This window comes from Talpa europaea (assembly GCF_964194135.1).
Source record: "Talpa europaea genome assembly, chromosome: 12".
In the NCBI taxonomy this organism is placed as follows: Eukaryota; Metazoa; Chordata; class Mammalia; order Eulipotyphla; family Talpidae; genus Talpa; species Talpa europaea.
Window position 1 is genome coordinate 12,274,807 of NC_140079.1, and position 23,600 is coordinate 12,298,406.

Below are 23,600 nucleotides of genomic sequence, written 5' to 3' on the forward strand. Positions count from 1 at the left end.
GTGTTGGCCCTTCAGCAGAACTGGATCAGAATTAGGTGTAGCTCACTGGGGAGCACCGCTACAGTGCGGGAACTGAAATGTGTCTAGTCCCAGTGGAACTACTCTGTAAATGTAAAATACATGCCAGATTTTGAAAACCTAGCACAAAAATATGTGAACTGAATCGATCATTCTTATCTCGATTATATGCTAAATTGGTAATTTTTTGATACATTGACTTAGATGAGACATTACTAAAATTAGTTGCAATTTATCACTTTTCTTGAGGTGCTGTACCAGATCATTTAAAATTATAAATGTAGTTCACATTGTTTTTTTCTTTGACAGCCTCCAACACAGTGGAGTGTTTTTTAAACCCCACCTCCATTCGGGCGTCACATTAGTTAAAAGGCAACTTAATGTCCCCCTACATGAGTGTCATAAGTGTTTGTTGCTGGTGAGTTGGCAGTGCCCACATTTCTCTTATTGTTGCGAAGAAAAGCCTCGAGACTAAGACTCAAAGAATCAGAGCTAGTTTTTCTGTTGTTCCGCTGTATCTATGTGGAGTCTGACAAAGACAAATATTAACTCTATCCCACTGCAGCTCTTTTTCGCTCTGGGTACATAATTCAAGTTATCACCAATGTCATGTATTTTAATAGACCAATAGGCCACGCACTTTCCTGTACATCAAATTTGCTTATTTAATCCCTAACCTTGGGTTCTTTAAAGTTAAAATCTCTTTTCACATGTCCAAAAGTGTTCATGTGTTAATTCAGTCTAAAATTTGCAAAAAAAAAAAATAAATAAAATCACATCACATCATCAAAATTGCCAAAAGAATACGTGGCTATATTAGTAATCTAGTGATCCGTGAGTATGTATTATAATGATGACATTGCTATTAATAGTGATTGTTGTGATTGATGTCCTGACTTTCCATAATATAATTAACCTGTGTCTGAATTTGAAGGCCTTTGGTGCTAGAGATTCAAATATGGCTCTGTTGTTGAAAGGGCTTCTCAATTCTCACTCTCCTTTGCTGCAGGCACCTTACTGACAAGCCCTGACCTCTGGCCTCAGCCTCATACGTGGCTTGATGTGATGGCCCCTTGAAGTCCTGGCAGCTTAATGCACATACTGACTCTCCCAACGGAGCGTCTGGGAAACTTATAGGTCAAGTGTTTCATTTGAATAAAAGGCGAGCAACAGAAGCTGTAACAGAGCAGCCCATTGTCTTTTTGGTTTCTTTAAAGAAAACTAACCCTGTTTGGTGATCTCTACCCAGCAAACAGGTTGCTCTAAAAAATCATGATTTACATTCTGTGTTGAATTTAAAGCTACTACAGATTTATCGTATTGGTTTTATTTTCGTTCCATAGCAAGCCCTTTTCCATCCCCTAAAATTTAGGATTAAGGGTCTTGAGAAAGTGAAGGGGCTAATTTCTTGAAGCCTTGTAGGTGCCAGGCACTCCGCAGGGTGCCTCATGGGGGTCACCATAAGCTAGGTGGGATTATCTCCGTTTTAAATGAGAAAATTGAATTCACAATAAGCAGCTTGTCCAGGGTTACCTAGAAAAGTGGTGAGGAAAATGCTGAAACTCACATCTAGTTCCAAAAACTGTTATTTCCACTATTGGCCTATACTTGAAAAACTTTGTTAGTAGTACAAGTAAACATGCCATTCTAGGTAAGCTTTTTAGACTTAGATTTCACTCGCATTCTGGAAAGACTTTTTGAAAGAATAGCTTTTCTTTGATCATAGAGTAACAAGCTGATTACATCCATTTTTTAAAGGAAATAAAAATCACCTAAGATTTCCAAGGTTCTTTCCGAGCATGACAAGCAACATGTTAATTCAAAGCAAAGACTCAAACTATAGCAAAATCAAGTTTCGGGAAGGAAAAAGATAATTGAAAGGAGACTCACCATGAAAAGAATTAAAAAGAGGCGCCGCCTGCAACAGATGCCCTCGCTCCCTGTCTGGGTCTCCCTCTGGTTTTCAATTACTCGACTCGTCTACACGGGGAAATGACAGTGATAATTGCTAACCTGCCCTTCTTGCACTGTGGTTAACCTGGCTAACGGCTTGTTTGTATGTAACTTAACAATGTAATGTGTGATACTGCATTTCCTAGATGCGGCTTACAGAACGGTTGGCCTTTGTCCCCTTTTTTAGGTCCCATATTGAGGCAAACTACACTAAAATATGTGGTGCCTGATTTATTTTTTCTGCATTGCAAAATAGACCATCATCTATTAACCATCACTGGTGACTAACTTAATGCCACATTAATAAACAGTATACTTTAGCTCTCTGGTGGGTAACATATATGGTGGGGTTATAACATATAGCAGACGCCATATTATTTCGATTGCTTGGGAACTACAACTGGACTGTTACAGATGTGGGGGACTCTAGGACTGCCCTGATCTGCCCTAGAATCCATTCCTATTAATTTAGGAAATGCGTCGGGGACTCATCCAGAAGGAGCACTGCTCCTCTGCAGAAAGGCTTCTAAGACTGCTCTCAGCAGTGCCTCTTCATGGTTATCCAGGCATGGGGAGCAGCCAGTGGAGCAGCCAGTTGGAGCGGGTACCTGAGGCCACTCCCTTGTGTGGGGGGTCACCTTCTGCCCCATCCTGCCTGTTTCATTAGTTAAGCAGAGTCCTCTTTCCATGCAGCAGCCAGTGTCCATGCTTGCGCACAGGGCTAAGAGCTGAAAACATGCTGTAGAGCTCATGCATAACTCTGCAGATCTTTCCAGAGTGCTGGGAAATAACTCTGAAGACAGGTGCTATCAGCTGGGCAAGAAAGATGCACTCTTACCACCCCAGTCCCACCCAGCAGTCCCGCATGACTTCTAAAAGGCTTCCGAGTCCCTAGAACACCAAAGGGATAGGGCTGATTCTCTTCCCATTGAGTAGAAAAGTAGGTTTCTATGGTCCTGTGGTTTCAGTCTCATTTTGCTGTTTAATCCTCTGACTCCTTGTGTTTCCCCTTCCTTCCACGTTATCAGAGCAACCATTCACCAGCCTTAATTCTAGGCCAGCCTCTTATCTAAATTCTCAGCCGCTTCGTTCCTTCCTCTTGATCACTTCTGCTGTCCTAGCCATGTTTTGCATTGAGTGTGAGGGTGAGTTTTGAGGTGGGGTCCATGTTAGTGTATTCAAATAAAACTGGCAGTTCTCCTTCTTCCTAGAACCCCCGGGAACCACCCACCCCAGAGTCATCATCTCCTTCTTCCAAGTCCTAGATGGAGGCAAAGAGAAGAAAAAGGGAGTCAAAGTAGCAAGAGCAGAAGGGGAGAGACCCTGGAGACAGAGAAAAATGAGCTTTCAGTTTCTGAATCTCCTCCTTCTGCTTCTTCCTTCTTTATGACTGGCCGGTTCATTCTTTTGCTTATTTCCCGAGCTCCAGAGATACCTTTTCCCATTCATTTTAAGGAGGTTTTTTCCTAAAAACCTCTGTAAATGGGACTATTTCTCGACTTCAAATGAGCCTCCTCTAGCCATTGCCCACCAGGATTTTTTTATGTAGACCTGTTCCAAACACGGCAGCCTTTTAAGAAACAGACCTGCTGGCAAGCTTCTATTTTTCAGCTATTAGAGCCAGGGGCAAATTGCATGCGCCCTTTGAGCCCGTATTACCCATTTTGCTCAATAGTAACTCTAATTTTACTGCAAGGATTTGGAAATTTCCCTGGGAACCCAACCCCACTGAGCCAAAGTGGTCAAAGGAGCACTTTTTTTTTTTATTTTTAGCAGACATCCAGGGACTCTTAAGTAAATCAAAGGTGGCCACACATCTTCCAACAAAATCACCCAGCAGAAGGATTCTCTGCGCTCTACCATCCTGACTGCCAAATTGTTAGAATAAAAAAACTCGAGACCCAAAGGAACATGCCAATTCATAAATATAGAATTAGCTCATTTTACTGCTGAGCAAAATACCATGAATTCATACAGATACAGTCCATAAATGACTGTAGAACTATTTTCTTCTCTACTGATAGGGAATTAAAGCTACAGTTTTCAAACACTCAACAGTTAATTTGCACAAGTAACTACAAGGTGCTTACTCAGACATCCTGTTTTTCATAATTTTTTATCTGCTTACTCTGTTTTTGTCATTTTTAAGAGAACCTCCTACTGTTGGCACCTTACATTGTATCCAGAACCTACAATCCCTCACATCCTTCCACACACCCGAGTAAGGTTAGATTCAGTTCAGTCTCCCACATCCTCCCAAATCTGTGGAAGTTCCCTCACCTGGTAGTAAGTGCTCAGGCTTTTAATACTACTCTTGAGGGTGGTTCTGGGTCCCGGTGGCTGCCAGACAACAGCAGCCATCCCAGGGATGTCCAAGATAACATTCATTTCCAGGACATGATCCAGGGAAGCCTGGCTGGGCAAGACCTGGAGAGCTGGGAGATACCCCCACACCCACCCCCCACTAACCTGCCTCTCCCTCCCTGCCCTCCACGCCCCTCCCCTGTGGGTGCAGAACCTACCTGTGGAGCTGAGGCTGGACCGAGCAGGAAAAGCCAACTGCTGATTTGCATGCAATGTGATTGCAAGTTACTGTGCAGTTTTGCTGTACCTGGGTGTGGTATGTTGCTGTGTTTTAGAGAAAGCACGCCTTCTCCTTTATAAAGAATTGCCAAATTGCTCTCCCAAATAGTTACACCAATTTACACTCCCACCTGTAATGTATGAGTTCCTGCTTTCACACATCCTTGGCAACATCTGGTGTTTGCAGACTTTATTTTTTCCAATCTGATGGGTGTGAAGTGATGTCTCATTTTGGCTTTAATTTACATTTCTCCACTACTGAACATCTTTTCATATACTTGTTGGTCATTTGGGTTTCCTCTTCTGTGGATTCACTGTTCATATTTTCTGCCTTTGAAAAAAAAAATCTGGTTACTCTTTGATGGATAGGAGTACTTTCTGTATTCTGAGTCCTAGCATTTTGGTTGGTCTTCTTGCACGTATCTTCTCTCAGTCTATAGCATTTTTATTTTATTTATGGGCTTTCTGCATAAAGAATTGTGTCCATCTCGAATGTGTCCATCTTTTCCTTGATAGCATATGATTGCATGCCCTCTTTAAAAACTATTTCCCTATCCTGATGTGAATGTCTACTGTAATTTCCTCTGAAAATTTTAGAGTATATTGTCAATGGGGTCTTTTTTTTTTTTAAGTTCTGAATTGGGTTTGCCGATGTATAGCAACATTAAATTTTGAACAATAACGGTCAGTATAATAACTGTCGAAGAGTATTCTCTGTATGACACAGATTCCTGGTGAGGGGTAAAATCTGGCCTACTACGCTGCCAATTTTTTTACTCTACTGTGTATTCTTAAAAATATCTTCTTTAATTTTGTGCTGGGTTTTGTTTCTCTGCATTAGATCAGGCTTGTAATTGAATGTTCCAGTCATGAATAGCCTTCCTAAATGTTTTCTGCTTCATCTGTCTGTCAATTAGCATGATTGTGGATTCTTGAAGTGATCTGTGATCTTCTGTATTACTCATATGGACACTGAGTTCACAATTATTATATGTTTCTTGTGACTTGTTCCTTTTTTATTATTATGTAATAACTTTTTGTCCCTAGTAATGTTTTGTCTTAAAATATATTTGCTTCTGGTGTTACTAGACCTTTCCTCTTGGTTTATGGTATGACAAATGCAGCAGTTAAGGATGTATTTGCTGCAAATAACAGAAAACTTGACTTCAGTTTCTGGAACAAATTCGGGGGGGTGGTTATTTTTCCTCTGATAACAAGATCAGGTAGACATAGGCCTACCTGCTCAGAATCTCAGGGTCTTTATATGTCTCTGCTTCCCATTCACAAGGTAGTACCTTTATCCTCTTGCTTTTTCTCCCTATGAGGCTTTATAGGGTGGGGTTGGCAGGTGGTGTAGCAGAACGGAAAGGAAAGACACTAAGGTACAACCTGTGTTCTTAGTGGTCACGGTCAGATCTCCTGTGTTAGCATCTGTAAAAGCTTGTGGCACTGGGATTGTAAATGGTTTGCTGTTGACACACATTTTCTGAAGGTTCTTTAGTTAGGAGCTGGAACTTCTATTTCTAGAGTGAGTACAATGTGACAATCATCTTAGCCAATGAAATCCCTCGGGGGAGGGGAGCAGCGGGGATGCTTATTCAAGTCCCCTTTTTACAGCCAGAAGCTCAAGTCTTTTTTTTTAAGATTTATTTATGCATACAAGAGCTGGGGTACAGGCCAGAGATGCGGGGGGGTGAAAGGATTCACCAGAGACAGAGTGGGAAACAGAACAGGCAGATTGACTGAAATACACTGCTAAGAGGAGCGCGGGCAAGTCAGGAGAGGTCTGCTGCACCATGTGGGTAACTCCCTGGCTGTCAGGGGATCGAACTCGTGCTGTAGAGGCCGCGGACTGCTTCATAGGCTGCGTCTTAACCCCTTGTGCCACCAGAGAGACCCTAGAAACTCAAGTCTTAGTAACCAAACCACATTGCTGACTAGCAGAGCAGGATACACTTGGATTTCAAAGCATTAACACAAAAGAAAATTACAGCCAGGCTTTAGGAAGTGGAGTTTTTATATTTAGGAATAATGTGTGTGTATATATGTATGTACATGTGTATATTTTCTCCTGAGAGATGATACCACATCATTTCCTACAGTAATTCAGAAGAATTATTACATTTCAGTATTTTCCGTGAAACCTAACATCACTTTGTATCACTTGCTGGGGCAATGGCAGGGTTATCAGGCTATCCTTCTTGTCTACATTGTGACCTCAGACTTCTCCCTCTCTCATCCCAGATGAACTGGGAGTTCATCTCTAGAACTTCCAGTGTGTTTGATTTCACTTCTAGTCTGCCCCCAGACCACTAGAACACATCTGTGGGAGCCAAGTCGTCTCTACATTTTTATTTATCATAGAAGAATTGGGGTATAGGCCAGGGGTGGAGGGGGTGAGAGGATTCACCAGAGACAGAGTGGGGAGCAGAACAGGCAGATCTACTGAAATACACTGCTGAGGGGAGCCTCAGGCGAGACAGGAGAGGTCTGCTGCGTCATGTGGGTATTTCCCTGGCCGGGGTTCAAACTCAGCCCATAGCTGTGATCGTGTGATAACGCTGAGACTTAACCCCTAGGCCACCAGGGGGGCCCTTTACAGATTTTTTTTTTTCCTGTCACTTTTGTACATTTGACTGAAATGATTCATGCTATGGTTGAGCCCCTTGTCTTCCCCCTTTCCAGATCAAGAAGAGCTTATAACTCAACTTTTACAAATTTGCAGTTGAAAATTCACTTCATTCTTCACTCATTAATCATTCCCAATTATGAAATGTTTTCCCGCACTCTTGATTTTCGACTCCTGAAGTTGGCCTTAATGTTTCTCTGGACACACAACTTCACCTTACCTTTGAGATGGCCCTTCCCCATTGTGATGACAGTCATTGTCGCTTACAAGTTTCAGTCAATTGAGCTGCATTTGGGTTCTGCTGTATGTTAACTGTTCTAAACTAATCTTTCAGCCATGGAAACAAAGAAGTATTTTCCTGCCGAGGAATAAAATTGGCTGTGGACTGGTTTTTGGAGAGAGGCCACAAAGATGTTACAGTTTTTGTTCCTGCTTGGAGAAAGGAGCAGTCCCGCCCCGATGCCCTTATCACAGGTAAGCCCGCGAGTCCCCCCTGCGCCCCTGCAGGCCCTTTGCCTGGCTGGGCTTTCCTTCAACAACGTGGCTCTTCTCTTTCTGTCACTTTTGTACATCGTTGATTCGGTATACACGGTTGCTGTTTTTGCTAGGGAGGGGGGCCTTAAGGTAATTTCTGAATTTGGAACTGTCTTCACTGTTTTAACTAGACCTTCATCTTTGCTATATAAGTCAGGTTTGTTCCCCCTTCATTCCTACGGAAACTTTTTACTTTGGAGTTTGTAAAATTCTGACCTTTAGAGACAACGCTCAGGGTCAGACGTGGAGACTCACATTCGAGATTTGACGTTTCCCACCACAGGACTTGGAGCAGCTCTGAGCCAATGTGCACCCCACTTTTCTCAATCTGCTCCGTGAAATCAGACTGGGGGTGGCAGGGGAGCAGTGGATTGACCCGGGAGACTCTGGGGCTGTGTCAAGTAGGAGGAAGCGACTTGATTCCAAAGAAGTAGCTGTGCCTGGATTTTACATTATTTTCTGATTTTTAAGAGTGTGAGTTTCAGGCAGAGATGTCTAGTTACTGCTTATTATTGTTGCTGAACATTTTGTTGAAGCTAAGTGAGTCCTAGTCAGCACCCAGCCCTCTCGTCTCTCTTCCACCTGAACATTGACAAAACCCGAGCAATGCGTGTGAAGAAAATTACACCTAAATCAAAAAACAGGAAGACCACCTACCATGTACCTGAAGGGAAGATATTTTTAGGACTTAATTTTTCTCTATAGTCATTAAGTCATTATTAATATGGCAGAAGACTAGATGGACTCCAGGACATGGACTCAGACACTTGACCCCATAAAGTGTGAGAAGGGAGGGGATAGAGGGTGAGGTGGGGTCAGCCAGCACTGCCAAGACCACACACCTAGGTGGCATTTTGGAAAAAAATATGCATTTATATATTTATTTCTGTGTACCCTTTATATTTATGCCATCCCTATCTGGCAGCATGTGACAGCACATCTCAGTGGATTGGAGATGAACTGTCCAAAATCAAACCATTAGAGACTAGTCTTTGAATAGCTGGGGAAAACCTTTGTAAATAAAAAATTGTTAGTATAAATTACAAAGGAAAAAAATAGATTTAATAACATCAAAATGTAAACTTTTGTATTTTGGAAGACTTGAAGATGATAATATTTTTTTTATTTTCCTAACCAAAAAATGCATTAAGAACCCATGCACTTCATATATAAAGAGCTTTTATACATCAATAAATAAACGCAAGCCTTTCCCAGTATGTCAATGCTCAAGTGGCTGGAATGGATGACTCCCTGAAGAATGCAATTGCCAGAAAAGAAGAGAAAAAAGAAGTTCAATCTCATTACTAATTAGAGAAATGCAAATCTTGACAACTGTTCATTTTCATCCTTCAAATTAGCAGAGATTAAGAAACTGCGAATACTCGATGCCCTGAGGGAATCACTCCTACACTGTTGTGGAAACATAAATTGTTACCACCTTTCTGGAAAATTTTTGTCTTAAAATGTTAATATTCTTGGTTCTGCTAGTTCCTCTTCTAGGAATAATTCCCCCACAAATAAGCAAAGAATTATGACTTGAAAGACATTTAGTGCAAGATTACCTAGAAAAAGCAAATCAACCATATACATTCATTGGAAGGATGTTTGTATATAAGAAAGTTCTTTTTTTTTTTTTTAAAGATTTATTTATTTTTGTGCAAGAGCTGGGGTATAGGCCAGAGACGCGGGAGGGTGAGAGGATTCACCAGAGACAGAGTGGGGAACAGAACAGGCAGAAGGACCGAAGACACTGCTGAGGGGAGCAGCAGGCAGGGCAGGAGAGGTCTGCCGCATCATGAAGGTTTCTCCCTGGCAGGCCGAGAATCAAACCCGTGCTGCAGAGGCTGCGGACAGCTTCACAGCATGGTGCTCAACCCCTTGCACCACCGGTGAAGCCCAAGAAAGTTGTTCTTATATAGAAGTTCTTCTATTCCAAGGTGATAGAGTCAGTGCTAGGATATTCATGAGGAGTTTTTAATGACCTAAGGGCTTTTTTACACAAAGGCAGATTTGATTATTGTGTACATCCACATATACACCCCTGTATTATCAAAAACCCCAAAGAATAAAAAAGTATTCCTGGGAGTTAGAGGCGGGCTACATCTCCACTGTTGGTTATAACCCCTAATGCAATGATCACCATGTCCAGTTCCTGCTGTAGAAGCTCATGTGCATGCTGGTCACCATGGGTGTTATACGTGTGTCTCCATGCCTGAAACCCTCCCCTGATGATTCTTGCAGATCAAGAAATTCTCCGTAAGTTGGAGAAGGAGAAGATCCTGGTGTTCACTCCGTCCCGCCGTGTGCAGGGCCGGCGCGTGGTCTGTTACGATGACAGGTTCATCGTGAAGCTGGCCTTCGAATCGGATGGCATCATCGTGTCCAATGACAACTACAGGGACTTGGCCAATGAAAAACCAGAGTGGAAGAAGTTCATAGACGAACGGCTACTCATGTACTCCTTCGTCAACGACAAGTAAGTAAGCCGGCAGCTGGCGGGCAGTTCTGCACCTGGGCTTCCTCACTGGCCCAGGTCATACAATGCTCTTTTTTTGCCACTGTCCAGGCCTAGGTTTCTTCCAGTACCCCCCACACTGATCCTCAGGGGGAGTCAGAAAACCTGTTGGAGACCTCTTCCCTCTTAAGTCACGAGCTGAGCAAGTTTCCTAATAATCATCCCTAATAATTGACAGAGGCAGAATTCCCACCTCCAGAGAAACAGATTTGGGACATGCTACCAGAACACGGCCTTTCAAAGTCTCCTTAGGGCATCCGTTGTTTCCTTAAGTAGGCATTTTTGTAAATATTACAGAAAGGTAAGTCTGATCATGATTAAGTGCCTTAAATACACCAATGATGTGGGAAGACGTGGCTCCTGAAACATCTGCTTACAAACAGGTGGGGAAGGTTTACCTGTTGCTAATCAAAAATGCAAATTACGTTTGCAAAGAGCATATTTCCTTACCCGCTTAATTCATAAAAACATTTTTGTGTACAACATGCAGTTAAAGATGTCATGAAATGGACTTTTTGTACAGTTTGGCGTGGCTTGGCAGAAGCCTCAAAAATATGTATACCCTCTCAAGCCTGTAATCTCACTTCTTAGAATATGTAATGAGGACAAAAGACATACCAGATATGTTCAAATAGAGTTATTTTTAATTGTAAGAAGTCACAGGCACTAAATGTACACTAATGAGTTTCACTAATGAGTGAAATTGCAGTATATCTACTGGACTATTCAGCTAATTCAGAGGTACTGTGATAATGGAAAATACATGTTAAAAAGACAAAACATAAAATTATAAGTGTGTTTATAACATGGCGTGTGTCAGCACATAAGTTAAATGCAATGCAAACCTGGAAAACACTTGAAAACTTTTAATATTGCCCCTTATTTTTACAATATAATATTTGCTAAGTGTTATTTCTCAGCCGTGTGTCGATACTCCTTTAAGAGTTCACACGCTATTCACACTTGTAGGTAAATACTTGCTGAATTTCAAGTCCAAATGTGACACAACCAGCAGACCTCTTGAATCATAACTTCTTTTCATCGCGCATGCCATGAATTCTTGCTCCCACCGGTCAATCCAGGGAAATAAGCTTACTGCCTTAAGATTCTTTGCCCTCTCTGCTGAGCAGCCCCTCGGTGTATGGGGAAGAGATGGGTGGGGAGCTGGAGGTGATTGTATCTTGACGAGGCCACGTGACCTTGGCTAAGGGAGTGGCGCAGGGCAGCATCACGCTCTTTGAGGTGAACCTGATGTAGTCTGTGCACAAGTTGACTGTCAATAATGAACACATCATACAATGTTACTTCAACAAAAATTAATAACCTTAATGCATCTAAGGCTAAATCAGAAAAGTTTATTGATCGATCAAGTGGAGCTACTGCTTCATGGGATTCTTGTTAGGGTGAAATGAAATGATGTGCACACAGCAGCTGACACATAGTAGGTGTTCAGATGGTTTCAGCTTTCCTGTTGCTTTCTGCCTCCTCTGTTTTCCTCTCCTCTCTCCCTACCTGCTTCATATACTTACCAAGACCATTGTCTACAGTGCTCGCCTGAAATATCAGTGCAATTGTTTAAAGTCAGTGCACAATTTCAAGGTTGAGAGGGAGGATTAATTAAAACATGCTAGGCTCAAATCTGACTTGAAATAAAGTAAATAGGAGTTCAGCTTAAAATATTTCATTTTTTTCATTAAGGAAAGGAAATTTTATGTACTGATTTTTTTTTCATTCCTGTTAATGTTGGCTCAAAGTACTTGTAAAATTTCCAAAAAATATACCATAGAGTGAAGTTATGTTTATATTCTGCCTACTTAGGTAAAACTTTGTGTTATGTCCATGACAGATTCATGCCCCCTGACGACCCTCTTGGCAGACATGGCCCAAGCCTGGATAACTTTCTGAGGAAGAAACCCATTGTCCCCGAACACAAAAAGCAGCCTTGTCCATACGGTAACTTTCTCTATAAGCCCTTAGTCAGTGTCTTTAGAACACAGCATGATGTTAAAAATAAACACTAAATTTTTGATGGCATGATATGTCATTCTTTTGATTGTAATGAAGGAACCATGTTAGCTACGAAAACACTATTATTTTTACCTAGTCGGGTTCAGTGGCAAAGCGTTCCCCTGGATGAAAGCATGGCTCCAAAAACTCCGTTAATTCTATGTGAAGTTGGTCTCCAGGAGGATAAAAGTCTGGAGTTCTTACATCTAGCCTCTCATCAGACCGGCGTGGTTTTATCACAGCACAGCAGTCCATTTTACTCTTCAAAGCAGACTGTCCTGCCTGATTACAAAGCCATTCCGGAAGAGAAGAGGCAGTTAGGAGTTGAAGTCCCGGGGATTAGCCCTGAACTCTGGAAGTGATTATCACTCACTCAGCCAACTTTCCAGTGGCTGTTGCAAGAACCCACGGTGGGGAGACTGCACAGTGGCATTTCCCAAGAGTGAGGCGCAGAGCAGGGCTTAGCATGTCTCCCATTTGTTTGCCTTGGTTTCATGCACAAGTGTACAGTAGTGCCCAGGATCCGGTGGTATGCCCCCTCACCTCATTAATCTCCCTCTTCGCAGGAAAGAAGTGTACCTACGGCCACAAGTGCAAGTATTACCACCCCGAGAGGGGCAGCCAGCCCCAGCGGTCGGTGGCCGATGAACTCCGCGCCATGTCTAGAAATACCGCAGCCAAGACTGCCAACGAAGGCGGGCTGGTGAAAAGCAACAGCGTCCCCTGCAGCACAAAGGCGGACAGCTCCTCTGACGTCAAGCGCGGCGCCCCAAAGAGGCAGTCGGACCCCAGCATACGGACGCAAGTCTACCAGGACCTAGAGGAAAAGCTTCCCACCAAAAACAAATTGGAAACCAGGTCTGTACCTTCTTTAGTCAGCATCCCGGCTACTCCCACTGCAAAACCCCAAAGCACTGCATCTCTAAGCAATGGCCTTCCATCTGGAGTGCATTTCCCACCTCAGGATCAAAGACCACAGGGACAATATCCTCCAATGATGATGGCAACCAAAAATCATGGAACGCCAATGCCTTATGAACAGTATCCAAAATGTGACTCCCCTGTGGACATTGGGTATTATTCCATGTTGAATGCATATTCAAATCTGAGTATCTCAGGCCCACGAAGTCCTGAAAGGCGTTTCTCCTTAGACACAGATTACAGGATAAGTTCCGTTGCTTCGGACTGCAGCAGTGAAGGGAGCATGAGCTGCGGGAGCAGTGATTCCTACGTGGGGTACAATGACCGGTCCTATGTCAGCTCTCCAGACCCCCAGCTGGAGGAGAACTTGAAGTGTCAGCACATGCACCCTCACGGCCGCCTTAATTCCCAACCCTTCCTGCAGAATTTCCATGACCCCTTAACCAGAGTGCAGAGTTACAGTCACGAAGAACCAAAGTACCATCACAAGCCTCCTCTCCCGCACTTGGCTGTGCACCTGCAGCACCCAGCCGTGGGCGCGCGGGCCAGCTGCCCTGGCGACTACCCCTCCCCTCCCAGCTCCACGCACCCAAAGGCACCCCACCTGGGGCGCTCCTTGGTGGCCACCCGGATAGACAGCATTTCTGACTCTCGGCTGTATGACAGTTCTCCTTCCAGACAGAGAAAGCCTTACACCCGCCAGGACGGGCTGGGCGGCTGGGAGCGGCCGAGCTACGGCCTCGAGGCCTACGGCTACCGGCAGACCTATTCCCTGCCAGACAACTCCACGCAGCCCTGCTACGAGCAGTTCACCTTCCAGAGCCTGCCCGAGCAGCAGGAGCCCACCACCTGGCGCATCCCGTACTGCGGCCTGCCACCCGACCCCCCCAGGTACCAAGACAGCCGAGAGAAGATTTACATCAACCTGTGCAACATTTTTCCGCCCGACCTGGTGAGACTCGTCATGAAGAGGAACCCTCACATGACCGACGCCCAGCAGCTCGCCGCAGCCATCCTGGTGGAGAAATCGCAGCTGGGCTACTGAGAGATGATGCACCCGTGTGGTGTTATTTTTTCTTTTTTTTTTTTTGTTCAGCTCAAATGCTGAGGGAGGTTTGCTACAATAGCACATGTGATCTCCTTCTCAGCAAGGAGGTTCTATAGTATCCATTTATGTGAAATACTGTATCATGGAATCTTGTATGTACAGCCCCACACGGCAGAAGTATCGCGGGATTGCTTTACATGCAAACTTTTTTTTTTTAAAAAAAAAAAAAAAACATTTCCTTTTTAAAGCTCTATCCTTGGCTGGAGATTTTTCCAGTTTGATTTACTAGATGTCTCTGTGATCTTTGATATTAATCTTTGGTGCATCAGGGGTTTATAAATGCAGCACTTTTTATCCTCGTTTCATGTTTTACTAACTGGGTGTTTGTCTATCAATTGCAAGCAATTAACAAAACCTTCAGAATGTTGAACATTTTACTAGACCTAGCGACTATTTTTTCAAGCCAAGCTTCACTGGAATCTTTTACAGCTTTTTAAGTTATTTTTATTTGGGGAAAGTGGGCTTCTTTGTGCTATAATCATTATTTATAGAAACAAAGATCTACTACGGCACTGACTTTATATTTTAAACAAAATGTAAGTTACCAGTTTATGTCGAAGTGGGTAGCAGCGTATGTGAGAAAGACTTACAAGATGGCACTTTTCATTGTTTATTTTGGTTTGGGTTTTTTCTGTTAAGTGATGAGTTAATTTAATATGATCGATTTAAAGGAAAGCAGATGCAATCAATGGAAAAAAATTGTTTCCATTTTATTTTTTTTAATGGAAAAGGCAAAAGCCGTTAACTGTTACCGTTTAGATAGAGCTTGTTATCCAGCTATGATGTGCTTCTAGACAGTAGGGATGGAATTGAATTCCTAGACTTCCATGAACCTGTCTTTTTAGTGTGTTTGTCTTTTTGTTCTGGGGCACAACAAAACTGGATAAAATAACCCTTTCACAGTACTTGCCTGTTTTCAATGAATCTAATTATTCTCAATGCAACTTTTATATTTAATATACTCTTTAGCTTTCCTGCTATTTATCAAGGCTGGCCTGCAGTGGTTTTATGCGTTGAGGATATGCAACATTTATTGATACTGCACTATAGAGATGGTGATGGAGGAGCTGTAAATGGTAACTTAACATTTTTGTAAGATACTGTATATTTTCCATTTTCCTGAAGACAGTTTTTTTGGGGGCCTGTTATATTATTAAGGCCAGATTCTTGCCACAAATAGCGTAGTTTTAGATGCAGACTAAAGTCTGTTCTAGTATTAGTAAGGGATATTTCTGGTTTCAAAGTCATGGGTTTTGCTAGATGCGAATTCATTTTTGTGGGTAGAAGTGAGAGATTGCAATCAGCGGCAGACACGTGTGTGGTTGACGTGATTTCACTGTTGCCTCCAGTTTTTGACTCTTCCTGAGTGTGACAGACCCACTCCGATCTGTCTCTGTCGTCTGCCCGGACGCACTGGCTGCTGTGAAGCTCTTAAAAAGCCCTGACGGTTTGAAGTAAAGCCCTGAACAACCAGAAAGGACCTTTTACTGTTGATACAAATTGTATCTTTTTAACTACAAGAACTATTTTGATTTGTAGATCTAGTTAAAACACAAATGTGTGACTATGATTAGACTTTTGGGCAACATTTTATCCCTTATTTAAATACAAAAAAAAAAAATCTTGAAGTACAAACTGAGGTCTAGACTAGGGTAGAAAATACAAGTTAACAACCTAGGTACATAAAAGTGTCTGTCTTAGTTTTAGAGAACATATTAAAATATATTCAATACATTTATTGGCATTTTCTTTTCCCCGAAAACTTTTATCTAGTGTGAAACTTCACTCAAAATAAAGGTAAAATGCTGCCTGAAAATACTGTCCAAGCACCTTTGACTAGGATAACGTCTCCACTACTCGCGTGACACCGTGTGTCGCGTGGAGTAGGATTTGGATATACAGTAAATGCTTGTAAAAGGCATTGTGCATATCGACATATCCAATAATCTGAACCATGTTCAGCAAACTTAATTCAGGAAAGTGGCGTTCCACACAATAACTGCTGTCGTGGGCGAGGGGAGTGCAGGTGAGCTCGACCGTGCCCAGAGCTGGTCTGGGGGGCACCGCACAGACCCTCCTGAGGGGCGTCTGGCCGAGAGCGACCCGACTCACGTGTGAAGTTGTCCTCCTTGGTTTTGTTGGTCACTACCTGCAGGTAAAGGTTTACAGGTAGAGGCCACACCCGTGCCAAAAACAGGGCTCCGCATGTGTAGGACCTTTTCGTTTTAGTCATATTCTAAGACTTTTTCTTTTTCCGTATGAAATCATTTTCAAATTGTATGATGTAGGTTTGCTTCCACTTTCCTAATTTTAGCATCTTAACTATTTGAAGATCCTGCCAAACTCTACTAAATTTATTTAAGCGAGAGCTTAGGTGAAATGTGTAGCCGCCTTTAGTTTAATCTTCTGATGTTTCTGGCTAACTGTGTGTCATTGCATCTTGGGTTTTAGACTGTGGAAAGTGGTGTTGCTCGCCCCACCCCCACCTCCCCACCCCCTCCTGACTGTAAGTGAGTGGCTCTGAACTGCCCGGCCTGAAATCCTTCCTCATAATTGTGAGCTAAGAAATAGCAGGGTTTTGTTTTTGTTTTTTTTTTAATGTCAAGAGGACAACTTGTCCCCTTTTCTAAGAGCACCAATGTTGCTTTCAGAGCTTACGAACGAGCTATTTGGCAGACCTTAGACATGGCAAGTTCTTAATTATCTAAAGCAATAAGTAAAAGGATCCATCGTTAAATTAAATCCATAGCTGATCCCAAACCTTGCTTTTAACCAAAACTTTCTCCCTAATCATCTCTTTGACTAGACTTGCCAATAAATAACCAGAGAGAGATAGGCTAGCAAGTAGTGAAATTGCCAGAAGTGGTCAACTGATGGGAGAGAAGGGATTTAGATTAGACTATTTTGCCCCTGAATAATTGACAGTTGACTGTACTTTACACAGTAATTAGCCAGTTTGTTGTCTCTGTGTCTTAGTACAGAGGGAATAGTACCCAACTGGCCAAATACTGGCCCTTAGTATTTCCTCCTTTCTTGCATGTGATATGTAAGTTTCCAGCCTCCTTTTTCTGATCTCTCTATCCTGATAGAGTTTGTCTGTCATTGACTTAAACCTTTGCAAGAAATGCACACCAGTGTGAAATATTTGATACTGGTGAGAACTTGAACTTGGTGTTTTTATGAAAAATCATTTATGAGAATATGTAATATAACTTAAAAGAGCATTTATATATACATATATTATATATATACATACATGCCTACATGTTTGTTGTGAAGTATTAAAAATGGGAAGGTGTTAAACTTTTGAATGGCTAACTTGTCCTTAGGGGAAGCCATGTTTTTTTGAGTGGCAGATCACCGGGTCTGAAGTCTGGAAGACCAGTGATAAGGTTCAGAGCCACTCGAATGGAAAGCAACTCTTCTCTGGTTTTATTCCTGGTATTTTATAAGAATTATTTGGATAATTTTAAGAAAATGTATAATTTTAAAACACATAACGAAAAAAACTTAAGTCGTATTGATTATACAGATAATTATTTAACATGTCTTTTATGGATGTATCTATGTATATAGATAGTAATATATTTATAAAACAAAGATACTTTGACTATGTTGTAGCTACCAATTTGTCATAGGTGGGAGGGTGGCTCCTGGTGTGTGTGTGTGCTTGTGTGTGTGTGTGTGTGTGTAAAAAACTCTCTAGCTGTTTTTCCCCAGATTGAATGGCATTTACCCTTAAGTATATTTGGTTTTCGTTATTCTTTTTGCTATCCAATTTCCCTATTCTAGATAATACAAGATGTACAGTTTATAGGCCAATTGTAGCTCATCCATATTTTTTGCCATCCAACTTCTGGAGAATTCCTAAGTGACCTGAAGTCACACTGGTCATGGCCAGCAAGAATGTTTATGTCAGAAATATTTTAAAGATGGAAACTCAGCCCGGGATGTTGAGCTCCCTCTGTATACACCCATACATTAAGTGTAGAATACGTGAACTATACACATGGCATTAAAATAAGAGTGCACAGTGTCAATAAAAGAGAAATAAGATTGGTCTTAGAAACCCCCTCTATTCTGTCAAGGATCAGATAATAAGTAACTCAGGCTTAGAGTATCACCTGGTCACTATAAACTACTCACCTCTGCCCCTGTAGCTTGAAAGCAGCAAAAGGCAATATGCAAATGAGTGAATGTGACTGTATGACAATAAAACTTTATTTACAGAAACAGCACACCGGACGCACACCGGACTTAGCCATGGGCCAGTGTGCTGATCCTTACCCTCCAGCAAGATGTGTTAAAACAATAGAGGTGTCAAAGTAACCTAGGTCCTGATTCATGTTGATGTTAAGAAGAGTGACTGTATTTTAGTTGCCTCTCAAAGAAAATCTGATGGTTATTGATGGTCTATTAAAGCATCTTAGTTCACTTGTGGTTTTTGCCTGGTCACGCCCGTTATTTACTAGAGATATTTCTTGTGTAACCACATACACAAATCATTCTGTAAAAAGATGTTTTAGTGAGTATTAAAATTTCTTCATGAACTTTGTATTCCTCTTGATAAATGGGACTATCCCATGCCTACCTTTTGTTTTTCTAGGGTCTCATGGACCAAAAATACTGTTGCCTTTGAAAATTAGCATATAATTAGCCACAAGATATTTCAAAGACTGCATTTATCGGTCACGTTTTTCTGCTGGTTTTTGACTTCTAAAAACGACAGATTTGCCCTTCTTTAAAATAGTTTTAAAGAAGATAAATGCATTGTAATTTCTCAAACTAGAGCTTTATTCTGTAAGATTAGAAACTGTTACTGGTAAAACTGTAACTATAATGTGAGTGCGTTTGCTGTACTGTGACTCTTTAAGAAACAAAGAGTATCTTGGTTTTTTCTGTCCAAACCTCTACTATCAATCGATTTTTAAAGACAAACTTTTAACACTGTCTTTGGTGAATCATCTTAATATGATCATGTGTAATGTTTAATTGGTTGGAAACTCAGAGCTGAGCATGTTCATGCACAGCCCTTTATAAGTTGTGATAACATTTCCATAAGGACATTAAATAACATTGAACATTACCGTGCATTTAAGAAGTTATACTTTCTTTTAAAATTGGAGTACAACTCTAGCTTTTACAGTGTTTGTTGCTATAAATGATTATTTTTTTTCTTTCATGTGGTCTGTTAACCTGCTTTTCACTTCTGCTACAATAACACTTATGTCTTAGGAGTGGTTTCTTCCATAAGGTCCTTAACCTTTCAGATTTAAAAAACAACGTAAGGTTTTTACCATCTGGCACTAAAAAATGTCTTTGCATGTTTTAATTTCATCAGATTTGTAAACTTCCACTTCTGAAATCATGTACCAAATCTGCCAGTTTTCTGTCCCAAATATTTCGGATGACTAACAGCTTGTCACCCATTCAGTAAAGCTTTTTAGCCCTTTCCTGAAAGCAGCTTATGTCTCGAAGGGAAAGGATCTTGAAGAGCAGTGTTTTGATTTTATAAGGACTGTGGTTTCGGTTGCCTTCGGTTTCGGGCATGATAAGTTGTAGCGAATACGAAATACCCACAAAGTTGGTGAACTTCTGCAGAGACGGTCTCACAAGCCCACCTGCATACCACTTTCATGTTTTCCTTTTAGGTTCCCCCTTCCCGGCCGAAGTTGCACGCTAATGTAGAGTCTCCGGTTTGATCCTCAGGATTTTCTCGTAGGAAAAATAAGACAATATGTTTAGAGCAACCATCTGATGAGCCGGGGTGACTCTGTTCATCTTCTGTCTGTTGGGTGTGTTTCCATACTAGAACTTTTGCAACTCCAAAACAGTATTTTAGACCCACTGGAAATCCGTATCCAACAGCTGTGTGATTCTGCCACTGAGAGAAAAATATTAAAGATTTCATTTTCTTACGGTGTTTGTTTCTGTTTCCTGAAGAAATTGACCTCCTGCCCCAGCACAGACGCTGCATCAGTCACAGCCCGCCTGCCCTCGGCGGCGGAGAAAACCACACGTCTTCGGGAGGGGAAGCCTGCGTTCGGGATCAGTGTCTTGGAGCCATAATTCACGTGAAAATGAAATACCAAAGACAACCAGCCCTCCCTTAGAGCTCCCATAGTTTCTATCAGTGACCGACCTAAGCGTCTGGCTTTGCTGTCAGGTGACGCCCTCACCTCCTGTGACCATGTGAGGGCCCCCCCTGGGGCGTGGATCTTTCTATCAGCAGTTTCGGGCGCCTCTATTTTTTTTAAGATTTATTTATACAAGCACTGGGGTACAGCCAACGGCACAAGAGGGTGCGAGAATTCACCAGAAACAGAGCGGGGAACTGATCAGGCAGATAGACCAAAAACAGTGCTGAGGGGAGCTGCGGGCGAGACAGGAGAGGTCTGCCGTGCCATGTGGGTATCTCCCTGGCTGGCCAGCAATTGAACCCGCACTGCAGAGGCTGCAGACAGTTTCACACAGCTTCACAGCTGCACTCAGCCCGCTGCGCCACCGGGGAGGCCCTCAGGCACCTCTTTTTGCTTGACTCGAGCTCAGCTCCTCACTGACATCTCCCTCAGCAGGTTCGAGTCCCTCCTTTGATGCCCAGGGACTGCAGATTCCCTCCGACCTCTGGAAGCGGGAGGCGTGGTCTAGCACACTCGTGCTCCGGGGCCAGTATAAAAAACAGTTTCCTTCCAGAGAACTACTTTTCTTCCCTTTTGTGGCCTTTCAGATTTTTGCTTATTTTTTTTCTAAAACTGCTCTTTGTCCCCATCAGGTATTCTTTTTTTCCTGCTTGACCTAAACCTGGGCTCTTGGGCCGAGGCATGGGGGGAGGCTTATTTCTGGCCTGTGATTACATTTGCTGACTGCTCCTCAGCTGTCGTCGACAGAGAACTCGGTGTCCAAATTCAGCTTGGCAGGGAGGACTCGCGGGGGACAGCAAATTAGGCTGCAGCATCCGCTGGAGCTGGTTCTTTCTCCCCCTCCCCCACTTCCACTACCTCTGAAGAGATTTCACACACACTGATGCGCCCGTCACGTTCGGAACATGCAGCGTTGTCAGAAGCCTCCACAATGTTGAACAATGTTGAATCTGAACACGAAATGCCTCCAGCTGGGCTCCTCATTATTCAAACCCATGGACCCGGCGCTTGGGCCTCAGCCTTGGATGCTGTTTTAGAGCTTAAGCTATTCGTTGGTGTTTTCAGATCATTTTTTAAAGATTTATTTTATTTTTATGCATACAAGAGCTGGGCACAGGCCAGAGGTGGGGGGGGGGGCCGGTTTGAGGGATTCACCAGTGACAGAGTGGGGAACAGAACAGGCAGACTGACTGAAATGCACTGCTGAGGGGAGCAGCGGGCAAGTCAGGAGAGGTCTGCTGCGCCATGTGGGTTGCTCCCTGGCCGGGCATCGAACTTGTGCTACAGTCGCTGTGGCCAGATTCATAGGTTGCGTCTTAACTCCTTGCGCCACCAGGGAGGCCCCTCATTTTTATTTTTTTACAAGCCTTTCAATGCTTCCACATTTTTAAAGTAACCATCCTTTCCACGTGCAGTCATCAGCCTGGGCACTGAGAACAGCGCTCCTGACTTCAGGCTGAGTCCACTGCACATGCGCGGGAGGGGCAGGTGCCCAAGCCAAGGCCACACACAGGTGCCTCCCTTGCTCAGGATGGGGCTGAAGGATCTGCACCCGGGAGCAGCAGGCCCCAAGTGTGCTCGGTGGCAACCGCCTTCTGCAAATGCTGCTGGTTTCCAGCTGTTCCCACCAGACCCTGCCCGTCCACACAGCAGCGCTGGTGGGGGAGTTTGCATCCTAACTGTAGCCGGGCATGGCAAAGGTGAGGTCCATTGCAGGAGGACAGTTTAACCTTTAAGCACTCCTTGGCTCCCCCTTCTAAGCACCACTCTGGCTCCTGAAGGTGATGCAGAGCAAACCTGTGTACACCTGACCCAAGTCTCAGGGACGTCAGTGCCTCCCTGAGCAGCTCAGGGCCAGTCTGGACCGAGCAGTGGTGCCCAGGGGTCGCAGGGCTGTTTCCAAAGGAATGTCAGATGGAACAGGGCACTTGTTTCTCTCTTGGGCATTTCCTCGACGATGGAGGGATACAGGTGGGGAGACTTAACCTTTGAGGGTCCAGAGCTACATCTAAGTCCCCACCCTATTGAGTAAGCAGCATCCCTAGTTTGCAAACGAGAAAGCTACCACTATGACTCAGGCTACAGCCTCCCCAAGGCAAACCCTCTGGCCATGCCTCGGAGAAAGATTCTTTACTCCTCTTCACCATCCTGTGAGTCAATGCTAGCCGGCCTGGCTCAGCCGTGGCACCACTACTCCACTCAGGCTCGGAGCTGAGGAATGTGGACCCACAGAGACATTAACTGCGTGTCCAAAATCATACTGAGGGCCTCCATGGTGGCGCAGGCGGTTGAGCACAGTGCTGTGAAGCTGTCTGCAGCCCCTGCAGCCCTGGTTCAATTCCTGCCAGCCTCGGCGCAACCCACATGGCGCGGCAGGCTTCTGTCTCGCCCAGCAATATATTTCGTCAGTCTGCCTGTTCTGTTCCCCGCTCTGTCTCTGGTGAATCCTCTCATCCTCCTGCGTATCTGGCCTGTACCCTGGCTCTTATATAAATAAAATACATCTTAAAAAAAAAATCATGCCGAAAGAGATAGGAATAAGAACATGTCTCCCTCACGCGGGCAACTCTGCCTGCCCATGTAAACAGATGTGGTGTCGAGGTCACTTTCATGCAAGAGAAGCATGGCCCAGCGACCCTCTGTCCTAAGCTTGTCCTGATGGCCTGGCCCAGGCCTCTGGTGGCCACTGGGCTCCATGCTCCAGGCACCAGACACACCCACATGCCCAAGGCCTCTGTGGCAACCAACCCAAACCGTCAGGCCTTTGGGGTAGAAGACTGAAGTCTGGACTCCTGTCTCCCCACTTAGCACCCTCTGCGGCTCTGGAGGGTAAAAGGGCATGTTCGCATTGGAAGTCTCCATCCTGCACAGAACCTTTAGCTTGCCGACTCGACGGCGCCCACTGCAGACATGCTTACTGTTGAGAAGCTTCCTTTGCATTGTCCATGCTTTCTACTGGCACAAACTTGGCTGAGGTTAGAAACAGAAAAATGTATTAGGTCTTCCAACAGATTCCATTCCAGTTCCCCAGGAGAGGCACCGAAGACAGCACACTAGAACAGGAGATACAATGTGTAAGTGCTCCCTGCTCACCAAATCCCCATTCCAGGTGTGTGTGTGTGTGTGTGTGTGTGTGTGTGTGTGTGTGTGTGTCTGGCAGCTCAGTGCACACAGGTCCCACGTCTCAGGGCA

General features: G+C 43.6%; 1 protein-coding gene across 3 annotated transcripts in view; it reads left to right on the top strand.

Annotated features, from left to right (window-relative positions):
- ZC3H12C (zinc finger CCCH-type containing 12C) overlaps positions 1-14,205 on the top strand; it is a gene marked incomplete at both ends in the record, with an annotated part of 52,205 nt that extends 38,000 nt beyond the window's left edge. For all 3 annotated transcript variants that reach the window (XM_084249405.1, XM_084249403.1, XM_084249404.1), the window contains 4 exons: positions 7,518-7,657; positions 9,959-10,193; positions 12,079-12,185; positions 12,806-14,205. In XM_084249405.1, coding sequence (XP_084105531.1) covers positions 7,518-7,657; positions 9,959-10,193; positions 12,079-12,185; positions 12,806-14,205 — 1,882 coding nt within the window. The remainder of the gene's footprint in view (positions 1-7,517; positions 7,658-9,958; positions 10,194-12,078; positions 12,186-12,805) is intronic.
- Positions 14,206-23,600: the final 9,395 nt, after the last annotated feature.